We start from the raw sequence: 27,988 nt of genomic DNA on the forward strand, positions 1-27,988 counted from the left end.
AGTGGAGCCACCACTCGGAAGAATAAGCAACCTGGGAAAGGGAAAATGAGTTAAAAGGCCACCCATCCGCACCTCTTCACCAGCTCTTCCGAATCTCGGGGTCGAGATTCCGTTTAAGGGGGCTAGGTTTGTCACACCCTGAAGTTCTTTCCCAAGCCTAAATTGAAGTTATAAATGGTCTCAAGAAAATACAGGTGTAAAGCAAGAGTAAACCCTAATAAATTAATGCAAATAATAACCGGATTTGGCATGTGAAATTTTTCTTGAGTTCTACATGTCGAAATACGCTAAGAAGATTTTTAGTGGAATTTTCAGAGCTCTGGAAATAATTTTAACCAATTAAAATTGAGCACAAGCAATATTTAATCCCAGGAAAATTCATTTCCTTCTTTTTCTTTTTTTTCTTTCTTTTCTTTTTCCCTTTTCTCTTTCGAAAGGGCCGCCAGCCCATTCTCTCCTCCCTCCCCTTCCCGCTGGGCCGGCCAAAGGCCGAGGCCCAGCTGAGCCGGCCGCCTCCCTCCTATCTCCCGGGGTCGCCGACAGGTGGGGCCCACCTATCGGGCCCGTATCCCTCCTCCAGCCGGCGCCGCCGCGCCCCGCAACCGCCGCCACGCCTCGCTCCCGCGTCTTCCGGGGCACGTCGGCCACGCCCGCGCGTGCGCCCGCGTCTCCCGCACCCACTCCCTCTCTCTCCCGCCCGCGCCCCTGCTCGAGACGGCCGGGATTAGATTTTCGAATCCCGCCTCTCTCTCCTCCCCCACTCCCCCACATTGGCTGGTGATTCCCGCCTCTCCCGGCCACGTCCGGACCCCCCTCCTCTATTTAAGCACCATCGCCACCCCTCTCTCTTTTTCCCCAGCTCGCCGAGTCCTCCCGTGCTCTCTAACGCCCTAGCGCCGTCGCCCTCCTCTCCATCGCTGTCGCCGCCGCTCCGGTCGCCGCTAGCCGCCGCTAGACGCCGTGCCGAGCCGCGCCGTCGACGCCATCGCGTTCGCCGTCGTGCGGGCTGTCCCGTCCACCCCTCATCCATCGGAATCCGCCGCCGGAATTCACTCCACGCCGTGTGCCGGTGAGCACCGCCATGGCCGCCGTCCTCGGCCGGCGCCCTCGCCCTCTCGATTTTCCTCTCTCCCTCTAACCGCTCTCCTCTTGTTCGTTAGGTGGTTCCGGAGCTCGTCACGCCGTCGCCATCGTCCTCCGTCGCTCGCCGTCGTCGATCGTCGTCGGTGAGGCCCCTCCTCCCCTTTCTCCCTCTCTCCCGCGCCGCTTAGCCGCCGCGCCGCCGCCCAACCGCTGAGCCGCCGCTGTCGCCATCCGCGTCGCCGCGACGCCGCCGCTCTCCCCCGCTGGCCGGTTGCCGCCGGTCGCCACCTTGCACCGCCGCTGCGTCAAGCCGCGCCGCCGTGCGCCATGGCCACCGGGCCGGCTTGAGCCGCCCGTGCGCGCCGGCCGCGTACTGCCCCCTCCGCCATCCGATCCACCCCGAGTGGATCGGGGCCGTCGGTTCGGCTGCCCGCGTGGCTGCCGCGTGTGCGCCGCGTCGGCGCCACGAGTGCACCACGTGGCGCACCGCTCCTCCCCGGTCCGTGGACCCAGTCCACCGTGGACCGCCCTCCCCGAGTCACTGCCATGTGGAACCCGCATATCGGCGCCGCCCCTCTCTCTCTCGGGATTTATTTATTGCGCAATAAATCAATTAAGGATTTTTCTGTTATAGTAAAAACACAGTGAATCTTCTAAAATTCATATCTAATTCATCTGAGCAACGTTTAAGCCCATTCAAGTCTCAGTAAATCAAGAAAAATGCATAGAATCCATTAAAAATGGTTTTGTTCTCTGTTTCAGTAGTCTTATAGCCTGTTTGTATTGTTTGCTTTGTATGTCGCTTAGATTCCGGCTCTCCCGATGCTCCGGTGTAGTTTGAAATAGTCTCCGAGGTTCCTCCAGCAGCAGAGCAAGGCAAGTCATGCTTGTCACTTGATCATGTTGATCCTATATTGCAAATGCTCCATTGTTTTCCTTCAAATGCTGCATTGTTTTATAATATTACCATGGGATGTTTACCTACTGTTATAGCCATGTTATTTTTTACCATGTTCCTTTGTTAGCCTGGGATATAACATGACTACATATTGGACTAGGGGTTGCTTAGCCATGCTTAGTTCAACTAGCACAGAATGGGGAAAATTATATTTAATGTATAGACTTCAGGTTCTAGTGTTGATGTTGGATTAGAGCCACCGTCCTGGTGTCGCTTCATTAAAATATGTTAAATGGTGGGCTGTGGGTGCATGGTTTTGCTAGTCGCACCCATGGCAATTAAGGACCGGTTCGCGGGAAACCCTGGAAGAATTCCTCGTACTTACCACAAGCCAGCGTGGGCAAAGGCTGGGCTTGTAGTATAGCTTTCCTCTAGCTGATGCATCCAGGCTAGGGTGGGCGTGATGGAGTTTGGATGGGCCCTGCGACGGCCTATGCGGCTTCCGGATTCACCTAGGCACGAGAGGGGACTGCCCGCTGCCTTGCGAGGAGTGGGGGTGAAACCTGAGGTGTGGTGTGCTTGGTTAGAGCGGGTTATGCGTCACGGCCTCTTTCCGGTATGTCGTGGTGGCATGTCGGCGCACGGAAACATGTCGTGGGGCTGTGTCTTGTGGGTACAGTTGTACACCTCTGATCAGAGTAAAACTATTCGAATAGCCGTGCCCGCGGTTATGGGCGGTCAACCAGATTCACCGTGATTAGTTTCACCCTAGTCTAGTCTAATGGAATTGAATAGTATAGGTGGATGGTTGGGCCTGTTGCAATGTGGTGTAGCGTTGGACAGTGGATGTTTAATATTGATTAATTATTACAAATGTTTTACTGTTTCCAACTACTGTTTATAAATGCTCGCTTTATGCAAATGAACCACTATAGCTATCCCTCGATACTTCCCTGCATCATACCCCTATTCCGGTACGACGTGATGAGTACAGTGGGTAGTACTCAGTCTTGCTCTTTTTTTCCCAAACCCCAGAGTTTGAGTATACGTCAGATGGTGGCTTCTCCGAGGAGTAGGCTTCGTCCGTGCCGTCGAGGATGCTTGTGGAGTGGGGATCCCGCTGCGGTGCAAGTCAAGGCTTAGCCCCATTTATCTTTTAATTTTCCACTGCATTTATGTAAGACTTTTATAATGTTTGTAAGACGTGGATCTGTATGTCAACTTTGTCGTTTCTGTACCCCGGCCGGTCCTGGACGGGGATTTTAATGCACATTCTGCTTGGAATTCTTTTCGGGAATTTCTGGGCGTGACAACAATGCTGGAGTATTGTTTCAAATATTACAAGGGATGTCAAGATTGACAAAAATTTGGAGCGATTCAAAGGGCACCGGCATCGGCTATGAATCCTATTATTAAATCATGGCCATTTAGAGGTTGGGGAACTGATATGATCGGTATGATTAATCCGCCATCAAGCAAAGGGCATAAGTTTATATTGGTGACAACTGATTATTTTACCAAGTGGGTAGAAGCGATTCCTTTGAAGAAGGTTGATTCTGGGGATGCTATACAATTTGTTCAAGAGCATATAATTTATCGATTTGGTATTCCCCAAGCCATTACAACCGATCAAGGTTCAATCTTCGTATCCGATGAGTTTGTTCAGTTTGCCGAAAGCATGGGTATCAAATTGTTGAATTCTTCACCATATTATGCACAAGCTAATGGGCAAGCCGAGGCATCTAACAAGAGTTTGATCAAATTGATTAAGAGAAAGATTTTTGATTATCCTCGGCAGTGGCATACTCGATTGGCCGAAGCGTTGTGGTGTTATAGGATGGCTTGTCGTGGATTGATCCAAGTCCCTCCTCATAAGCTTGTTTATGGACATGAGGCTATTTTACCATGGGAAGTTAGAATCGGCTCAAGAAGAACGGAGTTGCAAAATGATTTGACAGCCGATGAATATTATAATCTCATGGCCGATGAAAGGGAAGACTTGGTTTAATCTAGATTGCGAGCCCTTGCAAAGGTTACCAAGGATAAGGAACGAGTTGCTCGACATTACAACAAGAAAGGGGTGCCCAAGACTTTTTCGGAAGGTGAACTTGTATAGAAGTTGATTTTGCCGATTGGGACTCGGGATAGTAAATTTGGCAAGTGGTCACCGAATTGGGAAGGACCGTTCCAAATCTATAAGGTTGTATCTAGGGGATCTTACAAGTTGCAAGGACTCGATGGAGATGTTTATGGACGAGCGCTAAATGGAAAATATTTGAAGAAATATTACTCAAGTGTTTGGGTTAATGCATGATCGGCTGGTGTTGCCGATACATGATAGCCGATGTATTCACATCGCCTTGAGATGGCCGATGTTATATCGCCCTTAGTTGTTTTCATATTGTAATCGGTTATGGTTTGTCGATGTACAATGGCTGATATTGTTATATCGCCCTTAGTACAAATTATAATTTTATCAATGCTTTTGACATTGTAAAATTAGGGGGGCACATATATGAAAAATTGCAAATTTTTGAGCAAAAAATATGGAGTTATATTGAATCGGCATAAAGGTTATCAAGATGAGTTAGATAAAGAGCTAGAGTTTCTTAACCGATTACAAAATTTCCTAAGATCTATTACACAAGATATCACTGAGACAAGTAGCGCTGGATAGCCGATATAGCTATTTGCCTAATTTGTTCTACTTCTTCAATGGCTTGGGCATCTTGAGCATCGGTTTCAGAGATGACTTTTAGGGACTTGGTCATATCAGCGACATTCTTGATAGCCGATTTCAGCCTTGCCTTTTGTTCTTCGACAGACTGTGGGAGATCGACTAGCTTCTTGTGTTCCAGATCCAGTTCGGCATTACATTCTTGGAGTTGTGCCAAGAGCTCAATCTTCCGAGCTTCAAGCCAATCAATATTAGACTTGATCGGGCCTTCAGATAGTTGATCAAGTTTGGACTTTTCTTCATGCACGAGTTGCCGATTGGCTTGGATGGTAGCTTCAATCTCTTTGCGTTCTCGGTGTTCGGCTAGTCTCTGCTTGGCTTTCTCCAGCTTAAATTGATGCTGTTCAAGATAAGTAGCTGGAGTGAGGACATTGGCTAGTTCTTTAGGAATTAGAGCTTGAACTTCGTGTAGCCGGGTCCTAATTGATCCACAGTCGACCACCAAGCTGCCTAGAGAAGATGCCTCTAGCCGATGAGAGATATCTTCAAGAGTTTTCTTCACATCATCGGATAAGGGGGCTAAGGCTTTGCTTGTGGTATCCTCTTCTGTCTCATCAAAGGAGTTCTTGATGTCAAAAGAGAATAGATCGGCTAAGACCCGTAAGAACAATTTCAAGAGAGTTAGGAGCTAAATAGACATAGCCGATCTAAGTTCTTGTATCAAAGGGAAACTTACTGGGATAGCAGGAGCGGCTGGTTGTTCTTCTTCCTCAACGCGGTGACTCCCTGTAGCCGATGGAGTTTGGTCACTGGATGATTGCTGTACAGGGGGAGAAGGAGGAGGAGGCTGAAAAGAGACAAGTATTAGATAAGAACGGATGACATCAACTGGTGAAAGAATTAAGAACATCTTATTGGTAGAGCCGGTTTGAGAGTTGGTGCTGCCGATTTCTTCTTAACAGCAATTCTCTTTTTCTGCAAAGACAAGATTAATAAGTAATCAGCTGAAGATAAAATGGTTATAAAAGGGAATCAGGGAATGGTACTTACCCTCGAGAAATGAGCTGGGGCAGAAGGAGTTGAAGGGGTTTGCTTGGGTGAAGCCGATGGTGTTTTATCTATATCACTTACTTCGGCTGCGGCTTGATCAACATCTTCTCCGATTTCCTCTTCATCCAAAGCTTGTTCAATGGATGGATCTAGGGCAGGCAGATCATCGGTTGGCTTGGGTTTCTGTTTTTTGGCCTTCTTCTTGAGAGCCAGAACCGATGGATCAATTGCTGGCACTTTGGTTTTCCTTTTCCTGCTAGCATCGGTTGGTTCTCTCATCTGCCCTTGGAGCAGACTTACGGTCTTAGGGGCATGATAGCCGATAACTGGAGGGGTTAGTCCACCACCATTGGGCAATAAGCCTGGGGTATACTCTATATCTCTGCCACTGTTGCTTTGGTGTGGAGGGGAAGATTATGTAGTCTGTAGGATAAAGGGAAAAGTTGGTTTAAGATTCAAGTTGGTTAACAAGTTATGCAAATCAAATAAGCAAAGTAAGGATGTACCTGAGGGACAACATCAGGGAATAGATCTATCATATACATAGAGGCCAACTGATGGAATAGATGCTGCTTCCATTCTCCCCACCATCTATCAAAATTTCTGCTCCTGAATCTTGCTAGTTCTATATTCTCAATGCTGCCCAAGGGAGGACCTTGGATGTTGAGTAGCCGATCCATCATCAGGGTTGATGAAATTTCTCCGCGGCATTGAATTTTGTCAGCAAAGAACAAGCCGATGGGGAGTTGGCCCATTCCAAATTGCCTGACCGAATTCTTTGGGTGATAGAATTCATAGGAGACTTGAATGTTTCTCCCTTGATGAATGCCGACAGAAAGAATGCATGGGCTGATTGCAGCTGAGAAGACTTCTCTGGACTTTTGGTATCTCTCATGATTGATGTCTTTGAATCTAAAGTCCAATGGGCGATCCAAATGCACTGAGTCTTCATAAGGAAACCAAACTCGAGCATCTTTCTGAAAACCTTCATAGAAGCTGCAGAACCAATCCTTGAGCAATTCGGCTGTTAATTTTGCTCCTGCATCGGCTGGTGTGGATGCATATTCTCCATATGACATGCATCTGCAATGGGTGCGGTCTTCTTTATCATCTTCTACAATCGGCTCCAGTCTTGGGAATTCGGCTTCTGTCACAGATGGCCGATTGACAACTTTCATGACCATCAGGTTGAGCCAAGACTGTAGCAGCCACCATGGTCCACCTGCTCCAACCACTGAGCCGACGACTATCTTGGCCGATGCATTGTTCAGCATTTGGTATAAGTAGCCGAGGAGGATCTTGCCTAGAGGAAATTCTCTTTTTGATTCCAGAGCCTCGGCTGTAAACTGGCAGTTGGTTGTACGACCACAACTGGATCCACAGAAAAGGAACTTTTCTAGCCACATGAGCAAAAAGGCCACATGTTCTCGAGGAGTAACAGATCCTTGGCCCATATATGCCGCCACATAACCAGACCAACCACCTATGCTCTTGGTCCTAAAGTCGTATTGATTCTTGGTGTTCAGACTCATAGGGTTAGCCGATGAGGTCACATCTAGACCAATGATCATGGTGATATCAATCAGAGTTGGGGTCATCGGCCCTTGGTTGAACAGAAAAGCGTTGATCGTATTGGACCAGAAGTAGGTGGCGGCAGCCATTAAGGGTTCATCCTTAGCCGAATTTGCTATGGTGAGGGCGAGTGCTTGGCCGATTCCAATCTCGTCCCAGTGAGTTTGCTTGTTAGCCGATACACGCTTGTACCATGTGGTCCAGCTTTTCAAAGGGGAAGTTTTTTTCCAGAGATGGCCAAGACTTGAAGGTGTTCTTCCAATGACCTAGATTAGGGTTGGCTAATCTGAAAGGGATTCTATTGGTTTCGCCAATGATGAAATCAGTAGGTCGACATCGCCGATCGGACCAAAGAAATAATGTCTCTCGTGCGATAGACTTGGGATTGTGACCAGATTGGAAAGATGCTACAAATCCAAAAGGGATAGAGGAGAAGAAAACAAGATGAGATGGGCACATACCTCAGCATATTCGGCTGATGGCGCGGCAGACGGGCTGGCGGAGGTCGACATCGCTGCAAGCGGAAATTTGGACGGAGAGGAGATCGCCTGGAAATCGCTTTGTGCATCGAGGGGGTCGCCGGAGAGAGAGAGGACGGAGTTTGCTTCGGCAGTGAAAACGGAGGAAACGGTGTGAGATTTCTCGGGGATAACGGATAGTATTTAAAGCGCTGAATAACAGTCGGAAAATGGCAAGCACGATATTCTCTCGGAGTCGACGTATCACAAATCCGAAACATTATCCAATATTCCGGACTTGGGGGGCATGTGTTAACGACCAATTTTGGTAATCCAAGGATCGGATGTGAAGGAGGAATCGAGACGGAGTTTAAGATAGAGATTGTCCCAGAAACAGAGTAAGGATCGGCTAAGGTCCGAATCGGCTACGACCAAGATCGGCAGAGTTCGAGTCGGACGGGGTTAGACGATTGAGCCGAGTCCGACAATATGACACAACACATGTTCAATACAATCTCGGCACATCGCCACCCTTTTTATTTTTGTTTTGTTTCGACGAGTTCTTGCTTTCGGGTTGAGCTGCAACGGTTACGATCTTCAAGAAGAGGTAAAACTTGTTATGGCGGCTTGCGTTTTCGAGATTAGTGCTTCCATCTTCATGACACTCTAACCTTGTTTATGTAATTCATCGAGTTATCATATATCTTACATAATCTCTGGCAATATCGCTATCTAACCTACAATCGGCTAACATCTGTCAGTAGAAGGCAGCCGATTAGGTTAAATATCGATATTGACTTAGATTATATAAGATATCCATCACTCTATGACACATCCAACAGCTTGATTATCTAGATGTTGTCCTTCTTTTCATACTTATAGCTGCATCAGTTGAGTTTGATCTTATGAGTCGTGATTAGAATCTCAAATCTCTAGCCTGTCTTTAGTTGCCGATTAGGGTAGTATCGGAGTTTCAGCCGATCTTACCTAACTTAACTATATTCATCTTATATGCTTTACTGATATGTTAAATATGCCCTTTATGTTACGATCTTGTTGCGTTAAAAGTATTAGGCTTTCTGTTTGATATATTCTACTTGCATTAATATCTTAATATAGAGTGGTATCGGAGTATTAGCCGATACATGCTAGATCTATCTGATCGGCTATGCTATGTACATATATAGTCTCATTATTAATATATATTTCGATCTAAGTGATTTATACTATCTCGGCATAGCGACCGATCTATCCCAATCACAAGGATTGTGTATTGTTAATATCTACAGCCGATCGATGCATATATGACATCGGCTCAAAGATAAATGATATGTCATCGGCATTTAGCCGATCGGCTATCGTTTATGGATTTAATCGCGGTTTCTTTGTCTTTGTTTCTTGTTGATTGAAGGATCAAATTAATTGGCACGCTCACACACCCAAAGGCAAGTTTTGGACCTGCACTGGAGTTAAGCAGATCTCCCAGGCCTCGTGTTTTTACATCAACAAAACCCAAATTCATCCCTACAGCCCCACATCCATATAGCACATTCGCATTCATATTTCACATTCACATCCACATTCTACATTCCACATTCCACATCCACATCACATTTCACATTCACATTTCACAATTCACATTCACATTCACATTCACATTCATCACAACAAATAAAAACCTACAAGCCATTCATCACAACATATAAAAACCTACAAGCCTAAGTCAAAATTCGTAATTCCAAACTCAAAATATATATCCTAAACATTTGCATATAAATCCTAAACATTTGCATATATATCCTAACTCAAAATATGCCTAGTTTAAAATTCCTAAGTCAAAAGATTGTAAGTCTAAATTTTTAGGTCGAAAAATTCCTATGTCTAGATTGTGAACATTAATATGAAAAATTCCTAAGTCTGCAATATTTAAGAATTCATAAGTGCAAAAATATAAATGCGATTGTATTTTACCTCCAACATGGGGTGAGCCTATGATTTTAAGAGTTTCTCATCCTCAAGTCATCGAGCATGTAATAGAAAACATAGAATAGAATCCATAATAATAGCAAATATTTAAATGCATTACACATAAAGTACACTTCCATAGTTCATGCATAAACACTAATTAAATACATTTTTTTCACATAAATCTAGCTAGTAGGTTTTTTTTTTCCTAGGAGCTAATTTTTTCGCGGCTTGGTCCCGAGGGGGAGGGGCAGAAGATTGCACTCGTTGTGGGGCCTTGTTGATGTTGTATTCGTCATTTGGGTCTACGACATGATGACGGATGAACCCGCAAAACTCGTCAGTGAGAGCTTTGAAGACGTGTGGTAGAATTTCACTTGTACCGAGACCCAATTTCTACAACGCGAGGATGGAAGCACGTAGAAATTTACTTAGTACTTAAATAGAATTGCTCAATGTTATGACTTAGGTACCTGAAGAATGTCATACCTCAGCATTGTGGTGATTGTATCCATCCTCTACAAAATATAGCATGTACCGCATGACATAGAATCCGCAGAGGTCGATGGCCTCTGGTTGACGAAGGATATATTTATGTTCGAAGATCCGAAATTCAGTTGCATCAATCTTGCATCTCCCATACGATCTTCCGGACCTACAGTACTTCTTATATGCCCTATTTAGTGCACTGAAAATAGTTTGGTACTTGTCTATCCCTCTCCTCAGGCTATCATATATGCAAATTGAACTATCGTCGATGTTGATTACGAGGAGGATCCAATGATGGCTACACATAGTGACAATTTATCAATAACTTGATATGGGTCGAGGGGCAAACATAACTGGAAATCGATGATAGTGACTTACTGAGAAAGGTAAGGCAATAAAATGTGGTCACATCCATTAAGTTTGGCGAGGGCATCAAAGAGATAGCGGTCAATTTCAGCTTCGGATGTGCATTGCTTGTCAAAGTTTACAACAGCTGGGTCTAGAAAAGCTATCTTATGGTTCATGGATCTAACCTGATAAGAGCAATGCCCGCAAAAGGAGAACACAGTTGAGAATTACTGAGTACGTAGAATGCTATGGATTAAGAACGACAAGATATCAAAGGACTCAAAATGACCACAATTGCAGGAGGCAGATATCGAATTCCCTTCTTTGGTACAACTGGAAGAGTTCCTTAAATTCTACAAAGCATGTATTACTAGGGTGGTGAAAATCCTCGTCAGTGTAGTAGGCACCGAACATCCCGACCCCCTTTTTTGGCCTCCTCCAAATACCATTCATGCAGCCAATGCGCTTGAGTTCCTAAGGATTCAATTTCCGTGTCAAGCACCATCGGTTGACCAAGTTGGAATCGCAGTACAATCGGGGCCTCTTCAAGTTCATCTAGATTGTCCATGCTTTTCAAACCAGCTGACTTGCAGAAATCAACTTCCTTGGACGCTTTCTCTTCAAGGTACAACTCCCTACTGAGCTTGCATATCTTTTTTGCCAAGAATTCTCCAGAAGTCCGATATAGGCTTCTTAGGTGACTTCGGTGGTGCGCACTTGATGAAATACTTGATGACATTCGGAGGAATTGGAATCTTTGGTTCCTCGAGCTTCTTAGGACCAAAAAGTGAAGTGATGCTGGCGTTGATTGTCTTCTTAGGCAGCGATGTTGTCGGCTTTGACACTAAGTATGAATTGGAATGTGTGAGTCACTATTTGCTTGATGGAACAGACATCTGTGATGCACTTGGTGTTCGGGTCTTTTTTCTGAGTGGGGGTGGACTTGTGGACTTCTCCGAACGATTTGGTTCATTAGGTGTGTTTTCACGAGGTGGACTGAAGGTCCTCTGTCGAGGCGGAGAAGGAGCTAGATTTGCACCTCGTCCGTTTGAAGGGCTGGAAGCACGGTCACCTGGATCCCCTGCCCCATCGTTCAAAGTGATAACGATGTAGCGTTTGGGCCATATGATCAGGTTGTGAAGAGCAGTGCCCAGAGTGTCAACCCCTTCCTCCGGAGGAAACTGTAGCACATAACCTCTGTATTGGCTTGGCACGTCTTCCACTTCAACCCTTGAGTGGCCTGCAGGCAATGGAACACCATGTATTGTTTGCCCTGCACATATTGGATGTGCCACACCACGTGCAATCTCCTAAGTAATGTTCCTTTGAAGAGGGACATGGAGCACGCACGGCATATGTGTTGTTATGTCGTCCACAACATAACGTGATGTGTCCTGTTCTGGAGGGGGGTTATCCGCGGACGCGCAACTGCTCCGTTTGGCACCTGGGTTAACCACTTGGTCACCAGCTTGCCCCTGTTGCCCTGGTAACCCATTGGGAAACAACACTGCAAGTTGTTCCTTTACCTGACGGGCCACCTCTAATCTCATACGTTTGGCCTCCTCTTCTCTCATGGGTCTTCTTGGATGGGCCCGATACATGTGTGCATCATTTGGGAACCCTTCCTTTCATGGAACGGAACCAACGCCTCTCGTGCGTCCAGGGTGCTCTTTCATCCCCAGTGCCAATGTGAACTCATCTTTTTCTCTTACTGGCACATATTTACCCTGCCTCGCCAAGGAAACAGCCTCGGTGATCTTTTCTTTCAGCTCTTGCTGTCGAGGTCCCAGTGCAACCAACTCCCCTGAATCCGATAGTTGAGCCTTCCTGGCGTACGCGTAGTGCTTTGTCCGGGTCCCCCATCCATCTATCTCAACAACTATACCTGCTTGGCACAGTTGTTCCTCCTTCTCTTCCCATTTGGGGATATTCTTAGCATATCTGCTCGGCCCAAGTCGGTGAGGAAGCTTGTTCAACGCGGAGTTGGCCTTGTTTAGGGTGCTCACTTCTCTTGCCTCTTGAGATGTTTTCCAGTTCACAAACTCATCCCAGTAATCTGTCAACTTCTGATACCTGGGTTTCTCAAAATCTAGGGTCCGGTTGCGTTGGACCAACTTCGCGTTCAAGTCAGTCCTCCACTTTCTGAATAATGTGCTCATCTTCGATAAGGCTCCCTTCTTTGCTAGCTCTTCTTGGCCTTTTGGAAAGGTGAATGTCAGCTTCAACTTTCGCCAACATTCTTCCTTCAGGTTATGTGGCACCGTCCAGTCGAGTTGTGTTACATCATTTGTTTTCCAATGTCTATACTTGATGGGAATGAAATCCTTGACGATACATCCACACGCCCTACCATAGGGAGTTACTGCCGTCGATGGTTCGTGTGGCCACCCAGTTTCAGTGAGCACTGTCACAACGTAGTGACCATCCGGCATCGAGCTAGGACCCCTAGGCTTCCTCCCATATGAGACGGTTGAATCCTGGCCCGAACCGCCAGTGGAAGTGCCAACCTCCTTGGAAATTGCAAATTCGATTAGTTCGAATGGTCCATTAGAGTTAGAATTTGCTAATGCACTATTGCGTGAAATATACGTCGAAATTACCTCGCCGCCTTCGGAATGCTCTTGATTTAAGTTTAAGAACGCGCTAGGGCTGGCATTATGTTCACCCTCAGATCCGGAGCTAGCGAATTCTTTGTGTTCCATCTAGTCATCATCGAGCATACTAACATTACTAATGTTGAAAAATAACATGGTCTAAAGGTGTAAGATATTTTGTGCTCTCGGAACTGCTACAAGCACAAAACAGGAATATATTTGCTCTCAGATGGCGGGTTGCCAACTTAATGGCCTCCTCGCCAAAATATTGCAGGCTGCCAATTGCACGGCCTCCATGCCATGGTGTACTAGGTCGTCATCGATTATGTGTGGCAGTATAAACAGAGACGAGAATAAAGGGCAATTCAAAAATAGTGAACAAAAGAGAATAAGGGAGAGAGCGTGTGGATAAGAGAGATAGAGGGTGAAGTGGGTAAGTGGTTGGCCGGGTAATTAAATAGTAGGAGATAGGTGCCAGTTTTATACCCTAATCCGGCACAATTCACAAATCACACAAATAAATGAAATACTGCCACACATAATCTCCCACCATATGAATTTCATCATCGAGCAGCAAGTTATATTCACATGGGGAGTTTGGAAAGATTGGGTAAATGTTCAGATGTGCATTCCAAGATATACTTTTCCTTTACCAAACAAGAAATGAGGATGATGGATCATGGAAACAGAACCTAAGGGCATGAACATATTAATACTAGTAATATAACCTAAGTAAGCAAGTAAGCAACCTAAGTAAGCAACATTTTAAATCAGCAGCAGCATAAAAAAGAGCTATTAGCAATCCAGGGAGCATGCTCATATAAGTATTGGCTCACACGAAAAACTGTACTCTTATCATAATACCATAGATCTGATCAACTGTATGAGATCATACAAAATACTGGTAATATGTAAGACGGATGCTCTCCTAGTGTCCTGACAAAAAATTGCAGGCCAGCATTGTTACAGAACAAAGTGGCCTTAACTTTAGTGAGTTTATGATTAAAATTTAGACAATTCTGATCAACTAGGCAAAAGTTTAAATTTGAAACAATAGGAAAATAAGTGTACTCTCCATCTCCATCCCAAAATATAGTAACAGATTAGACACTGCCTATTACTACATTACAATAGCGTGTCGATTCAGTAAATAGGCAACTGCATCAAAAATCACCCTGGGAAACCATGCTAGGCCATGCACAGTGAGAAACGACTGTCCTAAAATATTAATATTTAGCATAATCGACAGATGTAGTATTGTATCCAGGTATTAGTATTTAGCATAATCGACAGTGGAAGTATTGTATCTAGATAATATCCAGGTGCACCCCCATAATCGACAGAGGTAGTACTTAGCATATTCATGTCTCAGACCCATAATCGACAGAGGTAGTATCTAGCATATTCATGTCTCAGATCACACACATGAGCAAATTTTGCTAAGCGGAGGAGGGAAGAAGAAGAAGAGGATGGATGGGGGGAGAGGGGTGTACCTCTGCGTCGGGCCGTCGTTGCCGCCTCCACCTCCGCCTTACCGCCGTGCACCACTGCCCCTCTTCACCTCACCGCCGCACCCGCTGCAATCAAAATGAAAATGGTTTTTTCTTAACACAAAAAATAGGGTCGTCAAGAATCAAAATGCCACCAAAAATAGGATTGATTGTCTTGTCTCGTCTTGCATATTTCAATTACCACCAATTCCAAATGCATTACAAAATTATAATAGGAATACACATTACAAAATTATAATAGGAATAGGAATTCAATTGATGGCAGTATGGAGGAGGGAAGAAGAAGAGGATGGATAGGGGGAGAGGGGTGTACCTCTGCGTCGGGCCGTCGTTGCCGCCTCCACCTTCGCCTTGCCGCTGCCCCTCTTCACCTCGCCGTCGCACCGCGCCGCTGCAATCGAAATCAGAATCAAAATTCTTGTCTTCCTCCCCTCCCTTTCCTTGCATCCCCTCCAACAACAGCAGCAAGAATCCTCCTCACCGAGGAAGGAGGGCGTGGAGGCGGAGGTCGAGGAGGCTTGGAAGGAGGAGGAGGATGGGCTTAACGCAGCCGCCGCTCACCTCCTCCTCGCCGCCGCACGCTGTCGAGCCGTCCTCACCGCTGCGTCGAGCCGCCGCACCGCCGCGCGCCGTCGAGCCCTCCTCGCCGCTCGCCTCCTCCTCGCCGCCGCACCGCAGCCGACGACGACCTGGAGGGCGCCGCGCCGAGAGAAGGGATAAGGGAGAAGGGATGAGAGAGAGAGTGAGGGATATTTAAGTAAAGGAGATGGTACCGGTTCTAACACAAATAGGTGCCGGTTCTATCATTAAATTCGGCACATTTGACTATTGGAACAATTTTTTTTCTTAAAAAAATTACGGGAAAAACATCATTCAATTTTTTTTATAATAACTAGAGATAAGCGTGTTATATAAATGTAACTTTATACAGTATTAATTATAAATTACAATTTCTTTCTTAAATTTAAGTTTCACTATAAAATAGGCCTATTACTTAATATGTTCAAAAAAGAATATAAAGGGCAAAAAAAAGAAATTAAATATTAGACCGCACAAAATATGTTCCAAGTTTTTTGCTGATTTAAATCAAATGGTTGCCATACAAATCCGTAGAATGAAGTTAGAAATTAATTCAAACCCTAACTACTATCCCTTCCGCATGATCGGACCGTACATACAACGCTTGGTCATTCTCTTCAGCAGTTGCCTCGTTTTCCGTCTCGATATCAATTGTGGGTAGCGGTGGCTCATCGGGCAGATCGTAGTCATCTTCGTCGATGATATTCTCCATTCCGACAATACTTCGCTTGCCTTCTAATACAACATGACGTGGCCTCATGAGTGATGGGTCCTTGATATAGAATATTTGCTTAACGGACTTTGCAAGCACGAATGGTTCATCTTCGTAGCCAACATCATTGAGGTCAACGATGATCGTTCCATGCTTGTCAATCTTTAAACCCCTTGGAATTTTGACCCATTTGCATTGGAATAGAGGGACTTTGAGGGCTCCGTAATCTAACTCCCAGATTGACTCTATGAAACCGTAATAAGTCTGCTTGTTGCCGCCGTCATCGTAGGCGTCGATGCGCACGGCACTGTTTTGATTTGTACTCTTGTTGTCCTGAGCCTTGGTGTAAAAGGTATACCCGTTCATATCATAGCCCTGGTACGTGTGGATTGTGTTGGATGGCCCCCGAGATAATGAAAAAAGGGCACCATCGATGTCTGCAGTTGTCAGGTACTCCATCAACCATTTCCTGAATTGAAGTTTATGCATCTTCGTGAGCCATGCTGCTCCTTTCCTGGGATTGTCTCCGCGGAGTACATCCAAGTGCATGTCCACGTACGGAGCCACCAAAGCTGACTGTCGTAACACTGCAAAATGGGCGTGTCTTATGGTTTGTCGATCAGGGGTGAAAATTCTCCTGTCACCTAATGTTCCCTTTCCAAGCATTCTGCCCTCGTGACGGGGCACAGGAACACTGATAGGTTGTAGATCCATGTAATCTATACAGAATTCGACCACCTCCTCTATTGCATAACCCTCGACGATGCTGCCTTCGGGTCTTGATCTATTCCTGACATATTTCTTTATGATGCCCATAAACCTCTCGAAAGCCCACATGCTATGCAGATATGCTGGACCTAAGATCTTTACTTGTTCCACAAGATGAACAATCAGATGCACCATGATATCGAAGAAAGAAAGAGGGAACAACATCTCCAGCTGGCAAAAGTTGAGAATCGCGTCCTCCTGAAGCTTGCCCGATGAAGCCGGATCGATAACCTTTTGGTTTATCGCATTGAAGAACTGGCACAACTTGATGATTGGGTCTTGGACCTTTTCTGGAAGGATACCCTAATTGTGACCGGTAGCAGTTGCGTCATAAGAACATGGCAGTCATGTGACTTCATTCCAACCAACCTCTTATCTTTCATGCTAACCAGTCTCTTAATGTTCGCACAGTAACCGGATGGGACTTTGACACCCCACATGCATTCTAACATACTCGTTTTTTCTGCAGCACTAAGAGTGTAGCATGCCGGAGATAGGTAATAGCGGTCATTTCCTCTGTCCTGAGGATGCAGCTCTTTCCTGATGCCCATGTCTTCGAGATCTTTCCGTGCTTGCGAATTGTCTTTCATCTTGCCAGGTGTGTTCAACAATACCCCGAGCACGCCTTGGCACACGTTCTTCTCCACGTGCATCACATCGATCGCATGACGAATATCCAGGTCTTCCCAATATGGCAAGTCCCAAAAGACAGACTTCTTCTTGAATAGAGGGGTCTCACCGCTCGATGTGGATGCACATGTGCTTCCGCTCCCTTGCATACCGGGCATTACTCCAAATCTGCAAATTCACCACGATACAGAATGCAATCATTTAGACAAGCGTGAATTTTCTGTATGTCAAGACTAAGGGGACATGTAACTTTTTTGGGTTGGTACGTCGATTCTGGCAAGACATTGTCCGTAGGAAGAATTTCTTTCAAGAGCTCTAGCAACTCATGAAGCTCTTATCAGACCATCCGTTGCTCGCCTTCAAGTGAAGCAGCGATAGGACCACTTGGAGCTTGTTGTGCTCTGCCTTACATCCATTGTAAATTGGAGTTTTGGAGTCCTTCACCATGGTTGTGAACTTGTGATATTCCCTATCATCAGTGTCAAATCTCTCCCCGTCGCGCAGCATCTGATCTAGATTAGGTTCACCGTGATCGACACATGTTTGGTCCTCCTCCTCCTTGTAGCCAACATCCGCATCATGCCCGTGACAGTTGCCGGCACTTCCCTCACCTTGCTCCTCCTCGCTAAGGAAATTGTCCATAAAACCCCTTGTAAGGAGATGTGAATGGACCCGCTGAGCTGGAAGTTGTCTGTCTTTCTTACAATCATGGCATGGACACCAAATATATTCTGGTGGATCGACTGAGTTTGTGCTGGTGGCCGTGGCAACGAGAGCCGTTACTCCCCTGAAATACTCCACAGAGTCATGATCCGCTATAGTTATCCATTCTAGATCCATTATATCCAATGGGTACCTGCGGTTATTATCATTTATTACAAACCATGAAGGAAAAAAACAATAAAGATTACATAATTTACAAGCACATTAGAATAAAAACAATGATGAATGACCATTTTACCCTACGACAAAATAGAGGTTTTTGCACACACCCACGTCACCTTAATTAGATAGTCATGGCTAACAAAAATATTAAAAAAATTCTATTTTTTGTCAATCCGAAAAAATATTTGGCTAATGTGAAACATTAATGACGATGGCATAGATGGAATAAACCATTAATTCAAATTTAGCATAACACCCGAGAACAGATCTACGAATGGCTTATGGATCCATACAAATTAATGACTAGTGCATTTTACATGTATTACTGCATGGTAGTTCAATTCAACGAGCGGGTGTGAATCGGGGTGAGAAATTCTGAATATTTACCTTGTAGGCTTTAATCTTCAACCAAAACCCAAGAAAAATCAAGCAAAACCGCTTCCACCTCCTCTAGCGGATCGATGGGCACCCCTAACATAAATTTGAGATAAATCAAACTATCAATGGATATTTTCGTGGCCTTAACATAGTTTGACAAGCATTAATTTGACTAATGGCCATGACGTAGATGGAAGAAAACATTAACGCAAATTTAGCATTTCATCCAACAATAGACACAAAAGAGATAAAAAGAATTATCCCTAAAAACAACACCCATAGCGTATTTTACATGCATACGTGCAGCACACGACAATTCAAATCAACAACCAAGAGTTAAACGAAGCGATAAATAATGAATATTTACCTTTAGGCTTCAATATTTAACCAAACGCCACAAAAAAAATGGAGCAAACCCTCCTCCCCTCCTCTAGCTAATCAGGCAAGAAGGAGAGGCACCGCTCTCTTCTTGCTCAATCAGCTCGAGTGGCAAGGGATGGAGTATAAGTACTGCTGTCGGAACAAAGGTGCTGGTTCTAGACCCAAAACCAGCACCTTTGTCTTCCCAACCGGCACCTTTGTGTGGGGTATGAAAAGCACTATTGGAAGAAAGGTGCCGGTTCTCGATCCAACAACCGGCACCTTTGTGTGAGGCATGAAAAGCACTATCGGAACAAAGGTGCCAGTTCTAGACCAAAAACTGGCACCTTTGTCTTCACATACAAAAAACCGGCACCTTTGTGTTGGGCCCACCAACGGCTAGTGTGGGAGGGAGAATATTAAAGGTGCCGGATTTGGGCCGAGAACCGGCACCTTTGACTTGTCATACCAAGAACCGGCACCTTTGTGTAGGACCCACCGTCGGGATGAAAAGCATTAGTGAAACAAAGGTGCCGGTTTTGGGTTGAGAACCGGCACATTGTCTAAAAACCGGCATAGGTTAGGTGGGAGGGAGAAGATTAAAGGTGCCGGTTTAGGGTCTAGAACCGGCACCTTTCTCTGACACAGGTTTTAGGTGCCGGTTTTAAAATGAAACCGGCACCTATTTGGATATAAAGGTGCCGGTTTTTGAATATGTGGCGCATGGGGGTGGGCGTATGGGTGGGGAAGACATTATAGGTGCCGGTTTTTGGTGTGCCGGCACCTAAGTGGCGACACCTATTTGCCTTTTTGTAGTAGTGGGTCCACCTCTCATCCGCAGCATATAACCCCAAATAATGATATCCCGTAATCTAGACACCACGTCTAAACTACCAGATACTACTCTAATATCATCATCATGACATAGAGTATAACATTATACCCGCACCAAAGCATCTCCCAGATAACCTAGCAACATATTCAGTATAACATGAACATAATGTAAAGTTGGCATTCATATACTCGGAAAGTATTTCGATACCATAAATATATAAAGAAGAGTACTCTAATAAAAGTACAAAGCTTACAAAAGAGGAAAGGAAAATTACTAGAGCCATACCCGAACTCTTCCGAAGACTTCCGAACTCCTGATTTCTACTCTATTCCTATTCCACTAGCTTGAGACTACTAAACTAACTTGAGAGAATATGAGAGCTCTTGCTTGACATGTGTGAGTGAAGTGAGAAGAGCAACTCCTTTTATAGCCTCCCAATGACGGTTGCGACGGTTCGAATGGTCGGAAATACCCTCCAGCCGTCATTGGGGGCTAATCCACACCGTCCAGGCAAAGCCCTGGATCGGATGGCGCTGAGGAGGATTCGGTCGAACCTGGGGCCGGCCCAATCCAACCCATTTTTGGCTGGCGGCCTCCTCCGTTGTTCTTCTCTGCAGACTTGTGAATTTTGGCCCGGTTTGTCGTGTCAATTCTGAGTTCTTGGCCCATTCATACATAAGTCTAATTCTCGACATCACCTAATTGATTTATTGTCTGTGTTGATGTCGATTCTCCTCCACTTTATTGTTATTCTCTGCAAAAGGTTAGTGAACCTAATACTAGTGGAATATTATTATTCTAACATGTATATGCATTGCAAGCATCATTAGTTCTCCTCTATTTTGGCAATATTGACGGTCGAAACTGATCGATAACGACCGTCAACAAAACCCCCCAAGCTTTAACCTTTGCAGCTCATTTACCTCAGGTTCCCAGATAATTGTTTGCTATTTATATTTAACCTTTGAGAGAGCACTTACCTATGAACCTATATATAAGAGATATAAAACAGAGTAACTCTTCATCATTTCAACAAAGAGAACTAGCTTGTCTTACCTAGCATAACTCAAACCTATCCTATCTTTTTTTTTGGTATTTTCTATTTTGCAAATTTTTATGTTGTTTTCAAGTTTATAAGATGCAATTGGAAAGCAAATATGTAATTGGAAAGGGAAATATGCAATTGGAAAGGGAAATATGCAATGTGATACAAGTTACCTCAGTGGGGGGAGATATCGGGGGAGAGATATCTCCCCCCAAGCTTGGCTTTCCCTCAGGGTCCTTGATAAGGATTGAACCCCTGAAAGCGGAAGTACGCTTGAACATCATCGTGCTGTTGCTGCATCATGTTGTTGATGTTGGCAAATTGAGCATTAGCAGATTGTTGCCATTCTTACGTTTGAGCTATGTGTTCCGTGAGGTTGTACTGGATCTCCCCTGTCTGCACATCAAGGGTATCCATTCTCCTAGTGATTTCACCCAAGTCCCATCAAGAAGAACTCGAGCGCCATTCACTTGGAGATGGAGGCATACCACTTGATCTGAGACATTGGTTGTCCCCCCATTGGATATCATGAGGCACACGCCACCGGTCCTCACTGGCACTTGCCCAGCTTGAGACTCTGATGCTGTGGCGTGGAACTTGGGTCCATCCGGGTGCATCCCCAGTTGGTTCCCAACCTGCCTCATACATCTGCACGAGTGTTGAGGATGATGAACTTTCCCGTTCATTCCTTGTCATGTTGCGTGTCTCACTGTATGCTCCACCTGCACGAGATTCTTCTATGATCTACAGGGGAATGGTTAGTTCATGGCAGTTATACAAATGATACCCTGCATTTGGCAACGGGATTTTATTTGTACAACCGGGGAAAAAGTAAATCAAAGATCCATCCACTCCATACTTCAGAATATGCCCTTGCACTAGATAGGTCTCATCCATACACGGACGAGCGGCTGAGATAAAAGCAATTTGGTTGCTAACGACACCTACCCCTTTTGCTATCTGAGTAATCAGAGAAGTGCACTCAACAGGAGCAGAGAACTTTATACTTTCTAACCATTGTCTTATCATACATTTCACAGGAGCAATTTTGATCTTTCTAACCATGGCAAACATGATAATCAATTCATCCCCCCTAATGGTCTAAGATCACCTCTAGGAAACAAAGTCATAGCAATCCATTTGTGCATGAGCCTAAGTGTAGGATTATGGATATCATTCATCATAGGTTTCTTGCAAATTGGAGCACCAGAAATATCTTCCCAAAACCTATTTTTCTCGAACCCAGAAATTCCTTTCTAGAGATCGATTTTACAGGAATCGTGAAAACCAAGAAGTGTAAACTCCTTACGGAAAAAGCGAAAGGAAAATCCATCTTCTATTTCTTTCAAAGTGCACAGAAATTGCAAAGTAAGCAAACGAGAACCAGACTCATCTACCACAGCAAATCTCTGCCAACCAACAGCTTTCCAAATAGCACGAAATTCAACATCCATACCTATCTTTTTCAGCAGCTCCGGAGAGTATTCTCGTGTGTGAGCATACTCCCGGTCGCTCAGCATGTAGTAGGCTTGTCTCTCCCGATCACCGACAAGGTCGAGGTCGGTGTCGTTCAGGAGTCGTCGCGGAGCTTCGGCGTCTTCCAACGAGACATCAGCTGATGAACGAGTACTAGACTCATCATGATGACTTGATGAAGAGCCGGACCCCTTGGACAGATGAGACAATCGGCTCCTCATTCTGCACAATGGAGTAAGAACAGACTAACCCGACAGGGGTTAGAATAGCAAGAGTTTTACCCACCGGTTAGTTCCACCAAAGCAACTTGTATATATGCAACTAGTGTTTGAATTTGAGGAAAACTATAAAAGCTTGAATGAACTTGAGAACAAACTTTGGAGAGGGAATGAAAATGTATTGAAATGGGGTGGAATTCCCTCTCGGCCGGCTGGCTTTTATAGGGTACCCACAACTGTCAGAAAAGACATGTGGGACCCAATAGCCGTTGCCCTGCCAAAAATGGCAGGTAACCGTTGCCTGGCCGGTTCGGTCGAACCCCTGGTGGGCCCAACCGGCACCACTTTCGGCCGTTGGATTCCAATGGTTAGTGCAGTCGTGGCACAGTGAATTTTCGTTGAAAATTTTATTTTGGTTCGCTCTGAAAAATTCATTTGAAGATTTTCCTCAAAACTCAAAGAATCCTAAATGCAAATTTTGAAATTCAAACATGTGTTGATGCAGAAATTCAAATTGTTGAAAGCAAAAATGCAGATACATACCAATTTACCTATGGCGAAGGTCGCGTCATTTAAAATCCGACGTGCAAGACTGTACCTCCTTCTGATTCAGTTCGTGGATTTTTCACCCATCTCTGGAGGTGATGGAGCGGGCGTGTTTGGCTTTTCCCTCCACACCTTCCATGGCTTTGGTGCGGAAGCCGGCTTCTTCTGAGTCGACTGCTCTTACTTCTTGGCCGGTATAGTTGGTTTTATCAACGTCCTCCAATAACGGTTCCTAGGCATCGTTGTTTCCTTCTCTAGGAAATTCTGCATGAACTTCACCAGGCTATCCGTCTTGGGTGGCTCCACTTCGACCACTTGAATATTCTGCGGGTTCGGCCCGTACTTTATCCTGACCATGGAGCATTGTTCGGCCCTTTGTTGAAACTCAAACTTTTCCTCCTTCCCGTTAATATGAAAACGGATACTTCCCACTCCCACGTCAATGTTGGCTTCCGCAGTGCTAAGGAATGGGCGCCCCAGGATGAGCGACATCTCTTTTCCCGTGTCCATGTCTAGCACCACAAAGTCAACCGGGATGAAGAAATCCCGTATCTTGATTGGCACATCCACCGCCATCCCTGCTGGGTAACGGACTGACGAGTCAACTAGTTGTAGGCGCATCAGTGTTGGTGCCAACACCGTGAAGTTGAGCTTGTCAAAGACGTCTTTTGGCATGACGCTGACACTGGCTCCAAGATCGCATAAGGCCTGGTCGAACTACTGTACCCCGATCGAGCAGGTGATCGTAGGACACCCCGGATCTTTCTTCTTCTTTGGGAGCTTGTGGAGTATCACGTTGCTGCATTGCTTCGTCAGCTTAATCACCTCCGTTGTTGGGAGCGGTCTCTTGTTGTTGAGTATGTCCTTGAGATAACGGGCATATGTTGGTACTTGCATAGCATCCAACAACGGCACGTTTATGTGGATTTTCTGGATTACTTCAACAAAACGAGTGAATTGCTCGTCTACTAACGGTTTCCTACTCCGTTGAAGAAACGACAGCAACCGTGCGTCGCAGTACTCCTGCGACACGGTCTTTTCATGCTAAACCTCTTTGTTAGCCGAGTTACTAGATGGCGCTTCTTTTGTAATCCCGTTAGTTCGTGCAGGGTTAGGATATGGTGGATCACGAGTGGACTTACCTCCCATCGTCGTGATCGCCTTAACATTTTCAAGGGAGGAGTCGGGTTGCCCCGGAATCCTCCTAGTTTCTTTTGCAGGGACTAAAGATGCCAACTGAGCTAGGTGGGTTTCTATCATTTTATTAAAGCTCAGTTGGTTTTGAAAAGCAGAAGCAAACCATCTAGCTTAACATTTATATTTTCAAGGATCTTGTCATTGGCAGCGAGCTTTTTGTTTAGCGCATCAGTGGTTTTAGCTTGTGCAAAGACGAGATCCTTCAAGGAGGGTTGGTTAGAAAAGTTACCATTGTTGTTACCCCCTTGATAATATAGGCGTGGTTGGTTCCACCCCTGGCCTCCTTGTGGATGATACCCGTTGTTGTTGTTGTTGCCCATATACATCGCCTCCTCACGGGTTTCCGGGCAGTCGTTCCCAGAGTGACCCGTATTGCCGCAGACCTCACATGTAACGTGTGAGTCCAGAGCCTTGACAGTGTCTTGAGGCCGTTTGTCGTGGTCGTCTAAGCGCTTCATGAGGAGGTCAAGCTTGGCAGCAAGTAATTCCGTCTCCTTGACGGTGTGCATGTTGGGATACGCGTAGGCTAAGATAACATAAATCAAAAATTTCTATCGCGTAAACCAGGAACCATGCAAGTATTAGATCATAGATCGTTACCACTTGATAGATTATATAACTTGTGATTGACTCCTCAATCACCTTTGCCATGGCCATGCACTTCCATAATCTACAACATCGAGGGACCCACACATATCTCTCCATAGGAGGGGCAAATCCCATCTTGATTATTCATATCCCACAACATGTTTCATAGCATACCCGAAAACTACTTTTATAGCTACCCATTTACGGAGTAGCGTTTAGCAGTCCCTAAGTAAGCTACTACACATGTTGAGAATCATGATAATCTCAGGTCTAAGGATTCAACACCAACACTAAATGAGATCACTGATGACACAACACATATGGCTCTTGCAGTGTCTCATGTTGGGTAAATCCAACAACATGTCCACCAACATGTGTCCATATTATTAATTTGGTATCTCTATACCATGATCCATGAGACATGATCATCAATTAATACATGTGCTGATCATATAAACATATTTGTTCCACATATGATATTTGATCAGGGATCCTTTATAAATAGTAACAAACAACATAATGAGTCTCATGAAAGAATCACATATTCATTAACCAATAAGGAGTTATCTATTTCAAGGAACAATGTTGGATAAATATGTAAACAAAGTATGTGATACAATCATCTCTATGATTGCCTCTAGGGCATATCACTAACAGTCTCTCACTTGCACTAGAGTCAATCATGAACGTATCTTATACCCATTGCCCTAGTGTGTGCCTCATGCTTAGGCTGAGGGAGTGGCTTTGTCAACGGATCTGCAACATTCAAATCCGTACGTATTTTGCATATCTTCACATCTCCTCTACCCACTATCTCGCGAATGAGGTGATACCGCCGTAAAATGTGTTTGGACTTTTCATGCGATCTAGGCTCCTTGGCTTGTGCAATGGCTCCACTATTATCGCAATATAGGTCCATAGGGCTAGAAGCACTAGTCACCACACCTAGTCGAGAAACGAATTTCTTTATCCAAACAGCCTCCTTTGCTGCTTCAGAAGAGGCAATGTATTTGGCTTTTGTTGTAGAATTAGACACTGTATCTTGCTTGGAACTCTTCCAACTCACAGCGCCTCCATTCAGGCAGAACACAAATCCAGACTGTGATCTAAAATCATCTTTGTCAGTTTGGAAGCTTGCGTCGGTGTAACCATTTACAACGAGCTCTTCCTGTCCTCTATTGACTAGGAACATATCCTTAGTTCTTCTCAAGTACATCAGGATATTCTTTACAGCTATCCAGTGACTCTCACCTGGATCTGATTGGTATCGGCTTGTTGCACTAAGTGCATATGAAACATCTGGACGTGTACATAGCATAGCATACATGATGAATCCGATTGCCGAGGCATATGGAATCACACTCATCTTGTTTCGCTCATCAGTCGTTTGAGGACACGGATTCTTGCCAAGATTAATGCCATGTGACATCGGTAAGAAACCTTTCTTAGAATCTTGCATGTTGAACCTCTTCAACACCTTGTCAATGTATGTACTCTGGCTTAATCCAATTAGCCTCTTTGATCTATCTCTATAGATCCTTATGCCCAGAATATATGTTGCTTCCCCTAAGTCCTTCATTGAAAAACTATTTTTCAACGATGTCTTAACGGATTCAAGCATAAGAATATCGTTCCCAATCAATAATATGTCATCTACATATAGGATTAGAAACACCAGTGCGCTCCCACTAATCTTCTTGTATACACAAGGCTCTTCTTCGTTTTTGACAAAGCCCAACGCCTTGACTACTTTGTCAAGACGAATATTCCAACTCCGAGATGCTTGCTTCAACCCATAAATGGATTTCTGCAATTTGCATATCTTTTTAGCTGATTGTGGATCAACAAATCCCTTGGGTTGTGTCATGTACACATCCTCATCGAGATTTCCATTGTGGATAGCTATTTTGGTATCCATTTGCCATATCTCATAATCGAAATAGGCAGCAATCGCTAAAACAATCCGAATAGATTTTAGCATGGCGACTGGTGAGAAAGTTTCATCATAATCAACACCTTGAATTTGTCTGAAACCTTTCGCCACCAATCGTGCCTTGTAGATGTTAAAATTTCCATCTACATCTGTCTTTTTCTTAAAGACCCATTTGCACTCAATGGCTTTTACACCATTAGGTGGATCAACCAATAGTTCCAAACTTGATTGACATGCATAGATTCTATTTCGGATTTCATGGCTCCAAGCCATTTCTCAGAGTCTGGTCCCACCATTGCTTCCTCATAGGTAGTAGGTTCATCTTTGTCTAATAACAATATATCATGTTGTCCTGTAGTTAACAACGCATACCTCGCAGGTGTACGCCGTATCCTATCGGACCTTCGTGAAGCCGGTGCTTCCACAACTGGTTCAACAACAACTTGTTCAACCTGTTGAACAACATCTTGCTCAGCTTGTGGTTGTGTGGACGTTGAAGCGTTCTCCGGTGTTTCTTGAATTTCTTCAAGTTGCACCATGCTCCCACTATCCTGTCTTGAAATAAACTCTTTTTCCAAGAAAACACCGTGTCGGGCGATAAACACTTTGCCCTCTTCCCGATTATAAAAATAATATCCTTTCGTTTTCTTAGGATATCCCACAAAGAAGCATTTATCTGATTTAGGTGTGAGTTTATCTGATTGCAAACGTTTTACATAGACCACACAGCCCCAAATCTTTAGGAAAGACAAACTGGGACCCTGTTTATATGGTGTCTTATCCACTGATTTTGATGGAACCCTGTTTAGTGTGAACGCAACTGTCTCTAGAGCGTAACCCCAAAAGCTTAGCGGCAGATCAGTTTGGCTCATCATTGATCGCACCATGTCCAACAATATACGATTCCTCCGTTCAGACACCCCATTCCACTGAGGCGTTCCTGGCGGAGTGAGTTGTGGAACAATTCCACATTCCTTTAGATGATTGCCAAATTCTAGGCTCAAGTACTTTCCACCACGATCAAATCGTAGATACTTGATTGTCTTGCCCAAATGATTTTGTACCTCATTCTGAAATTCCTTGAATTTTTCAAAGTACTCAGACTTATGCCTCATTAAGTAGACATAACCATATCTACTAAAGTCAGCGGTAAAGGTAAGAAAGTACCCAAAACCACCTTTGGCAGTTGAGCT

At 44.8% G+C, this 27,988-nt stretch overlaps 1 protein-coding gene across 7 annotated transcripts; it reads right to left on the reverse strand.

The window, feature by feature from the left end:
* Nucleotides 1-4,137: 4,137 nt before the first annotated feature.
* On the reverse strand, nt 4,138-15,353 carry LOC127773837 (uncharacterized). 7 transcript variants are annotated; one of them, XR_008017642.1, is made up of 8 exons: nt 15,127-15,353; nt 14,959-15,036; nt 14,628-14,711; nt 10,193-10,358; nt 6,215-10,099; nt 5,709-6,131; nt 5,395-5,633; nt 4,138-5,264 (listed from the first exon to the last, which is right to left on the reverse strand). XR_008017642.1 is itself a non-coding variant. In XM_052300027.1 (5 exons), the coding sequence occupies exons 4-5, from the start codon at nt 13,240-13,242 to the stop codon at nt 12,169-12,171; spliced, it is 984 nt and encodes a 327-aa protein (XP_052155987.1). In that variant the 5' UTR covers nt 14,628-14,711; nt 14,959-15,036; nt 15,127-15,353; the 3' UTR covers nt 10,367-12,168. The 7 variants fall into 7 exon arrangements, 2 of the variants coding, with proteins under 2 accessions (XP_052155987.1, XP_052155986.1); XR_008017640.1 differs by having other exon boundaries at nt 5,709-10,099; nt 15,207-15,353; XR_008017639.1 differs by having other exon boundaries at nt 5,709-10,099.
* Nucleotides 15,354-27,988: the final 12,635 nt, after the last annotated feature.

The sequence above is a fragment of the Oryza glaberrima genome, chromosome 5 (assembly GCF_000147395.1).
Source record: "Oryza glaberrima chromosome 5, OglaRS2, whole genome shotgun sequence".
Taxonomy (NCBI): domain Eukaryota; kingdom Viridiplantae; phylum Streptophyta; class Magnoliopsida; order Poales; family Poaceae; genus Oryza; species Oryza glaberrima.